General features: G+C 55.2%; 1 protein-coding gene across 1 annotated transcript in view; it reads right to left on the bottom strand.

Annotated features, from left to right (window-relative positions):
* The window catches only part of RCC2 (regulator of chromosome condensation 2), a gene marked incomplete at its 3' end in the record, with an annotated part of 16,054 nt that extends 7,007 nt beyond the window's left edge, over positions 1-9,047 (bottom strand). The window contains exon 1 of the mRNA XM_033519354.1: positions 8,896-9,047. Within this exon, the coding sequence (XP_033375245.1) occupies positions 8,896-9,047 (152 nt within the window). The remainder of the gene's footprint in view (positions 1-8,895) is intronic.
* Positions 9,048-9,160: the final 113 nt, after the last annotated feature.

A 9,160-nucleotide genomic window follows, 5' to 3' on the forward strand; every position in this document is an offset into this window, starting at 1 on the left:
CGGGGAGATTTGGCCTTTGGGGGTGCCCCGGGGGGAGGTCCCGGTGTTTTTGGGGTGCTGGGGGGGTTCCCAAAGAGGATCGGAGCAGGCCAAGGGCCCGAGACAAAGGGGGAACCCCGGGGAGTTTGGGGTCCCCCATCCCCACCCCAAAGCCCAAACCCCAAAGCGGCGCCGCTCCCGCTGCATTTTGGGGTGGGGGCGACTCCTGAGCGAACCCCCCGGGCTCTCCCCCGTGTCCATCCCTCCCCCCCCGGCATTCCCAGATTTCCCTGGAACAATGGGATCTCTGTCTGCCCCCCTCGCACCACGTGGATCCGCCTCGCTGCTTTTTCTTTTTTTTCCCCTCATTTTCCTTTTTTCCCCCCCAATTTTTTTCCCCTCCCCCCTCCTTCCCCCTCCTCCCTTCTCCCCAAATTCCCCTCTCGCGGATCCCAAAATCCCAAACCTGTTTTTAGGGCGAGAGCTGCCGCACGCAGCCAGCGCCGCGCGGCCTCCGGGGGCGGCTCCGGCTGCAGGAAAAGGAAAAAGGGAAAAAAAAAAAAAACAACACACAACAAAAAAACCGGAATTTGGGGTTTTTCTCTCGCTTTTCCCCCTCCTCCTCCTCCGCGATTTTTTGGGGGTTTGGGTTGTTTTTTTTCCTTTCTCCCTCCCCTTTTTTTTTTTTTATTTTTTCCCGGTTTTTTTCCCCTCCGTTTTTCCCTGGAATTCCACGCACCCGATCCCTGGAGCCGGGAATGCGGGACAATACAAAACAGATCCACGCGGAGCGGCCGGGAGCAGCGCGAGCTCCATCCACAGGGCTGGAAGACTCCGGGAATTCCCTCGGATCCCGGGAATTCCCGCGGATCCCGGAGCCGCGGGGTTCGGGATGAGGGGAGCCGGGATTTGCGGGTTTCTTGGGAAGGGAATCCGGGATTTATTTCTTGGGAAGGGGGAATCCCGGAATTTCTTGGGAAGGCGAATTCAGGGATTTGGGGGTTTCTTGGGAAGGGGAATTCAGGGATTTGGGGGTTTCTTGGGAAGGGGGGTCCGAGATTTGTGGGATTTTGGGTTTTTTTTGGGAAGAGGAATCCGGTATCTGCGGGTTTCTTGGGAAGGGGAATCCGGGAATTTGGGTTTTTTTGGGAAGGGAATCCGGGGTTTATTTCTTGGGAAGGGGAATCCGGGAATTTTTTGGGAAGGGGGATCCGGGAATTTCTTGGGAAGGGAATCCGGGATTTATTTCTTGGGAAGGGGGATCCGGGATTCGCGATCTTTTTTGGGAAGGGGAATTCGGGGATTTGGGTTTTTTTGGGAAGGGAATCCGGGGTTTATTTCTTGGGAAGGGGAATCCGGGAATTTCTTGGGAAGGGGGATCCGGGATTTGGGGATTTATTGGGAAGAGGAATCTGGGGTTTGGGGATTTATTTATTGGGAAGGAGGATCCCGGGATTTGGGGGTTTCTTGGGAAGGGGAATTCAGGGATTTGGGGTTTGGGGGTTTCTTGGAAAGGGGTATCCAGGAATTTGGGGATTTCTCGGGAATGGGAATCCTGGAATTTTGAGGTTTGGGGGTTTAGGAGAGGGAAAACCTTGGTGAGGGGGGAAATGGGGATTTTTTTCCCAAGGAAAAGCGGCAGTGGGGATTTTACACCAGAATTCCAAAGGCTTCATTCCCAAAAAATAAAGGCGCAGATCCCAAACGAATCTTGCAAATATTCCCCAAGAAATCCATTTATTGCCTTTATTCCAGAGTTCTTCCCGGCACGAATGCAATAAAAAGTGGATTTTTCCCAAGAAATAAATGGAAATATTCCCTTTATTCCCGTTTCTTTTTTGGTTTTCCTCACTCCCTTTATCCCAGGGTTTTTTTTTTAACCAGGAGAAAATTCCCTTGCTGGAGAGGAGGGGAATTTGTGGCGATAAATTTGGGATAGTTCACGGAAATTTGGGATTAATTTGGAATTTTGGGGGTCGGTTTGGAATTTTCGGGGGTCAGTTTGGAATTTTGGGGGTCAGTTTGGAATTTTGGGGGTCGGTTTGGAATTTTGGGGGTCAGTTTGGAATTTTGGGGATCAGCTTGGAGCGTTTCCCTGGGCTGGCGCCGCAGCAGCCGATGCTTTTCCAAGGAATGTTGCAATCCCAAGGGATGATGCAATTTTGGGATCGCGGGCCCATGGAATTCCCATGGAGAACCCTCCCCCAAATCCCAAAAAAAACCCCCTCGGAATGGATCCCCCCGAATGAATTCCTTACTCACGGAATTATCCCGGGAGATCCCAGCAGCGCTTCCCAGGGATCGGGGCTGGTTTGGGGGTTATTCCAGGATTTCCTGGGAATGGGCCGGGATCCCTAAAAGCGGGATTTTCCCCCCAAAAGGCGCGGCCGGGATTTATAGGGAGCCGGGAATGCGCGGGACAGGCCGGGACAGGCCGGGAGGAGCCGGTTTTTCCTGGCGATGGAAAAACGGGATTCGCTGCCATTCCCGAGGGAGCGGGAGCGGCTGACCCGGGATAACCCCGCATCCATCGGGATCGGGATCGGGATTTGGGATGGCCCCGGGAATCCCGGGAAGAGGGAGCGGCCTGGGAATGGGGGCCGGGATCGGGAGCAGCCGCGGGATGCGGGGATGGGAAATGTGGGATGGGAAATGTGGGATTTGGATCTGTGGGACTCAGGGATGGGAAACGTGGGATTTTGGGATGGGAAACGTGGGATTTGGATCCGTGGGATTCGGGGACGGGAAATGTGGGATTCAGGGGTGGGAAATGTGGGGTTTGGGGGTGGGATCTTTGGGATTTGGGGATGGGATCCACGGGATTCAGGGATGGGATCTGCGGGATTCAGGGATGGGGAATGTGGGATTTGGATCTTTGGGATTCAGGGATGGGATCCACGCCAGGCCCTTCCCAGGCTCCTTTTCCAGCCCGGCCGCAGCTCCAGAGATTTTCCAGGAACTGCGGAAGCTCCGGGTGACACAAACACGGGATTTTCCAGGGGATTTCTTTGGGATGGGGCGGATCCAAGGCTGGGCAGGGTTGGCCGGGAATCCGCCGGGAATTCGCTGGGAATTAGCTGGGAATTCGCTGGGAATTCGCTGGGAATCTGCTGGGAATTCGCTGGGAATTGCTCTGGAAGGAGCAGGGGCTGAGCTGGGATTCCGGATCCACAGAACTCCCGAGCTCCACCGGGGACTTTGCGGGATTTGGGGCTGGAAAAGCGGGATCCGGGATTTGGGATCAGGATCTGGGATGGGAGGTAGATATAGATCAACACATATAATACAATAGAATATAAATATAAATTAATATAAATAAACATAACTAGAGATAGAGATATGGAAATATAAATATAAATATAAATATAAATATAAATATAAATATAAATATAAATATAAATATAAATATAAATATAAATATAAATATAAATATAAAGAATTGTCACAAACCGCTCATTTCCCACTACAAGAACTTCCAGCCCGGCCCGGCTCGCTGGAAGGGCCCGGGAGCGCTTGGAGCGGGAATTCCATCGGGAATTCTGCCGGGAATTCTACCGGGAATTCTACCGGGAATTCCATCAGGATTTCCGCCTGGAATTCCGCGGGGCCAGGGCTGAGCTCGGCCCCGCTCGGCCCCTCCCGGATTCTTCCCATTCCCGGCCCCGCCCGGGCCCTCCCAGACCGGTCCGAGCGGCTCCCGCGCCTCATTTGCATGCATTTGCATGGATTTGCATAGAGCGGCTTCCCAGGGGAGCCGGAGCGCAGGGCAGGGATGGGAACCCGAGATTCCCAGGATCCCACTTTAGATCCCTGGGAATTCCAGGATCCCGCCCGAGATCCCTGGGAATTGCGGGATCCCAGCTCTGGGAGCTGTTCCCGGCGGGATCCCATTCCCGGCGGGATCCCATTCCTGGTGGGATCCCATTCCCAGCAGGATCCCTTTCCCAGCGGGATCCCATTCCCAGCAGGATCCCATTCCCAGCAGGATCCCATTCCCAGCATTCCCTGGATCCGATCCCAGGCTCTCCATTCCCGATTTTCCCAGGGTGATCCAAAGCACCTTGCTGAACTTCCCTGGAATTTTTTCCCAAGCCAGGAGCCCTCAAACCCCCCCGCTCTGGAAAACCCCTGGAAAAGTCGCTCCCGAGCGTTTTTTTGGGATCATTTCCTGCTTCTGCCCCTCCCCGGGGGGTTCCCGCATCCAGGAATCCAAGGATTTATCCATTCCCGGATCCCGGGTGGGATGGGTTCCCGCTGGATCCCTGGATGGCGGCGAGCTCAGCTGAACCCCTGGGATGAACCCCTGGAATTCCAACCCTGGAATGAACCCCTGGAATTCCAACCCCTGGATGAACCCCTGGATGAACCCCTGGATGAACCCCTGGAATAAACTCCTGGAAGGAACCCCCTGGAATGAACCCCTGGAATGAATCCCTGGAATTCCAACCCTGGGATGAACCCCTGGAATGAACCCCTGGAATTCCAATCCCTGGAATTCCAACCTCTGGAATTCCAACCCCTGGATGAACCCCTGGAATAAACCCCTGGAATGAACCCTTGGGATGAACCCCTGGGATGAACCCCTGGAATTTCAAGCCTGGGATGAACCCCCGGAATTTCAACCCCTGGAATAAACGAACCCCTGGATGAACCCCTGGGATGAACCCCTGGAATTCCAACCCTGGATGAACCCCTGGAATTCCAACCCCTTGATGAACCCCTGGAATAAACCCCTGGAATGAACCCTTGGGATGAACCCCTGGATGAACCCCTGGATGAACCCCTGGGATGAACCCCTGGGATGAACCCCTGGAATTTCAACCCCTGGAATGATCGAACCCCTGGATGAACCCCTGGGATGAACCCCTGGAATTTCAAGCCTGGGATGAACCCCCGGAATTTCAACCCCTGGAATAAACGAACCCCTGGATGAACCCCTGGGATGAACCCCTGGAATTTCAAGCCTGGGATGAACCCCTGGAATTTCAGGCTCGGCTGGAGCCCTGCCCCGCTCCCGCCCGGCCCCGCCCGAGCCCGGCCCTGCGGCCGCTCCAGAGGGAAATTCCCGGCGCGCTCCCGCTTTTCCCAGCCCAGGTGAGCTTCTCCGGGCCGGGGGAGGCTGGAAAAGCGGGAATGGGGCGGGAATGGAAGCCCGGGGGGGGCTCAGGAGGGGCGGGTTCGGTTTGAGCGGATTCCCGATCCCAAAAAACCACCGGGAGAGGGTTGGATCCCCCCCAAAAAACACCGGGAGAGGCTTGGATCCCCAAAAAAAACACCGGGAGAGGCTTGGATCCCCCAAAAAAACACCGGGAGAAGGTTGGATCCCGAGAAAAACACCAGGAAAGGACTGGATCCCCCAAAAAACCACCGGGAGAAGGTTGGATCCCCAAAAAAAAGCACCAGGAGAGGGTGGGATCCCAAAAAAACACCAGGAGAGGGTTGGATCCCAATAAAAAAGTGCGGGAATGGCTTGGATCCCCCAAAAAACCACCGGGAAAGTTTTGGATGCCAAGGTTGATCCCCTTGGGATGGAATCACAGGATTTTTCCAAGGGTTTGGGAGCCATCCCAAAAATCAGAGCTCATCCCAGAAATCCAGGTGATTTTTGGGACGAGCAAATCCCGGATCCCAGGGTTTGGGGCAGGGGAGGAAGGTTGGGAATAAGGTTTGAGAAAAAAAACCTGGGGAAATCGCTGGAATTCCCTGAAAAAACTCCGGGAAAATCGCTGTAAATCCCTGGAAAAATCACTGTAAATCCCTGGAAAAATCACTGCAATTCCCGGGATAAAACTCCAGAAAAAATCACTTTAATTCCCAGAAAAAAAAAACCCATGAAAATTCACTTTAATTCCCAAAAAAATTCACTTTAATTCCCATAAAAATTCACTTTAATTCCCAAAACAACCCGGGAAAATTCCCTCTAATTCCAGCAGCCGCTTTTGCCGCTTCCCAGAAATAATCCGGGAAAGGTTTTCCCTGCCAAAAACTGGGACGGGAGGGTTCCAAAGAAAGGGAAAACTGCGGGAAGAGGAAGGGGGTTTTATTTTTGGCAAATAAATGGAATTTTAGGGCGCAACGAAAGGGAATTTTGGGGCCGATTAAATGGGAATTTTGGGAAAAGAATGGGAATTTTGGGGCCGAATGAAAGGGATTTTTTGGGGGGGAAAAAAAAAAAATCAGGAATCCCCGCTCGGGGCGCTTCAAATCCCGAGGTTTGGGGGGAGATTTATTTAGAAGGAATTTCGCCGGGAATTTCCAGGAAAAATCCGCTTTGCGCGGGAATTCCGGGAGAAATCCCGAATTCCTGGGAGTGGGAATGGAGGGAAGAGGAGGGGGAGGAAGAGCGGGAGAAATAAAAAGGAGGAGGAGGAAAAGGGGGAAAAGGAGGAAAAGGAAAAGGGGGAAAAGAAGGAAAAGAAGGAAAAAGAGGAAAAGGGGAAAAAGGAAAAGGAGGAAAAGGGGAAAAAGGAAAAGGAGGAAAAGGAAACGGAGGAAAAGGAAAAGGAGGAGGAGGAGGAGGAGGAAGGGGAGGAGGGAGCGGCCGATGATTCCCAAATCCCGGCATCCCTCGCTCCGCTGGAAGCGGCTCCGGGCCGGGCCCGGCGCTTCCCGCCGGGATTTGGGAATTTCGGGATCAGCCCCGGAGCCGGGAGAGCCCCGGGAGGATCCCGGGATCCCGAGCTTCCCGCCGGGATCGGGAATTCCCGGCCCCGCGGCCCATGCGGACACCGAGCGGCGGCCGCGGCCTGCCCAGGTCAGCGCATTCCCGATTTTCCTGCCCCCGATTCCCGAAAAAATCCCGGGATCCAGCCGGGGACCCACCCCCTGCGGCCGCGGATCCGCCCCCAAATCCATGGATCCGGAGCTTTTCCCTGCCCCGCGCCCCAGCCACTCCCGGTTTTCCAGCCCCAAATCCCGAAAATCCAGCCCCAAATCCCTGGATCCAGCCCCAGATCCCGGTTCCCCGCCCCAAATTCCCATTTCCAGCGGTTTTCCCGGCGGGAAGAGCCCGCCCGTTCCTCCCCGCTGTCACCGCCGCTCCCGCTTTTCCTGCTGCTCCTTCTTCCCCCAAATCCGCCCCCAAATCCCTGGATCCACATGGAAATTCCCATTCCCACCCCCAAATCCAGGGATCCCGAGGTTTTCCTGGCCGTTCCCGCTTTTCCTGCTCTCGCTTCCCAAAAATCCACCCCCAAATCCTCGGATCCATCCCCCAACCCCGAAATCCAGAGCCCTTCCCACGGCCCGGCCATTCCAGCTGTCATTCCCGCTCCAGAATTCCCAGTTTTCCCCCTAAGGCTTGGATTTCAAACTCCCAAAAAGCCGGGAATGAGAAGAAAAATTCCCATGGGAAAACTTCCCCCCCCATTCCCGCCCTTTTCCCGAATTCCCAAATCCCCGCGGGGTTTTCCTGCGGGAAATCCTCAGTTCCAGAGGGGCTGGAGATTCCCGGAGCTTTTCCCGCTTTTAGGGAATTTTTGGGAAACTTTGCCGCAGGAATGGAACCTCGGGAATCTCTTATCCTCCTTTTTTATCCCCCACCCTCCTCCTCCTTTTCTAAGGAATTATTTGGGATTTAGGGATTCCAAACATTCCAGGGAAAACCCCAAGGAACTCGGCTCCAGGGGGAAAAATTCCCGATGTTTTGTGCCGGAATAAAACCAGGAATAAAATCCGGGATCTTGGGGAGCTCAGATCCGTGGGGGGTTTTTTGGGAAGACGAAGGGAATTTTGGGACAAAGGAAAGGGAATTTTTGGGGAAGATGTTTGATTTATTCCTAGGTATTTATTCCCGGGATTAGCAGCAATTCCCGGACAATCCCGCTGGGATGGATACCAGAATTCCCACCGGGATGGATCCCGGATTTCTGCTGGGATGGATCCCGGATTTCTGCTGGGATGGATCCCGAATTTCTGCTGGGATGGATCCCGAATTTCCCGCAGCTGTTTCCAATCCCTGATCCAATCCCGGCGGGTTGGGATGGATTCAGATCCACGGGAACGGCTCGGGATGATCCCGGGCTGGATCCGGATCCCTGGGATGATCCCGGGCTGGATCCAGGCGGATCCTGGAACTGCTCCGGTGCCAGGGATAAAAATATCCCGGGATAAAATTCCTCCGGGATCGGGAGAGCCGGGCAGGGCTTGGATCCGGCTGCTCCCGTTCCCACCGGGAAGAGCCGGAGCCTCCTTGGGAATCGCCGTTCCCAGGGATCATTCCCATCCCCACATCCAGGGATTTTCCCGCTTCCCCTTTTTCCCGGCCCGCTGTATTTCCATGGATCCCCGCTTCCCGTTTTTCCTCCCCAGCAGCTCCGGGAATTCCCATTCCCAGGGATTTTCCCGTTTTTCCCTCATCCCACGGGATCCCTTTCGCTCCCGGGATGTTCCCGCCCGCAACTGCGCAGGAAACTGCGGGAAGATTCCCTTTTCCCCTTGGATCAATCCCAATCCCAGGATTATTTTGGAGGGCTGGGATAAATCCGGCGCTGGGATAAATCCGGGCCGGGCTGAGGTCAGCGCTCCAAACGGGACTGACCTTTTCCCGGGATAAAATTGGGATGGGCCGCGATTCCCGCCGGGAGAAGGATCCAGAGCGGGGAGGGGCCGGATCCCGATCCCGGGTTGGTTTTTTTTTCCCGAGGATTCCCAATTTTTTTCGGGAGCCGGCGCTGCAAGGCCCGGGAATTCTCGGTGTCCCGGCTCCGGAGCTTTCCTGGGTTTTTCGGGATTCTTCTCCCGCTTTTTGTGGCTCGATCTTTCGCTGGATTCTTGTCCTGGATTCCCGGCGCTGCATCCCCAGGAAAATTCCCAGTGAGCCGGGAGAGGTTCCCGCTCCGGGAAAAGGGAAGATCCCGACTTTTCCCGGGAGATTTCCCCGGGATCATCCCTGGGGAGCGTTCCCAAGGCTCCGACCTTCCCGCCCTTCCCGGCGCCCTCCAGGCGCTCTCGGCTTTCCGGGCGGATGCTCCATCGATCCTGGATCGATCCCGGCCGGATCCCGGCGCTTCCCGCCCTTCCCCGGCAGCGGGATCCGCAATTCCCGGGATAAATTCTCCCTCAGCCATTCCCGGCTCCTTGCCCGAGCTGGAGCTGGGCTTGGATCCATCCCGCCAGGGCTGAGCCCCCTTTCCCAACCCTTTTCCCCCTCTTTCCCAACCCTTTTCCCCCCTCTTTCCCT

Source organism: Parus major, chromosome 21 (genome assembly GCF_001522545.3).
Source record: "Parus major isolate Abel chromosome 21, Parus_major1.1, whole genome shotgun sequence".
Classification (NCBI taxonomy): domain Eukaryota; kingdom Metazoa; phylum Chordata; class Aves; order Passeriformes; family Paridae; genus Parus; species Parus major.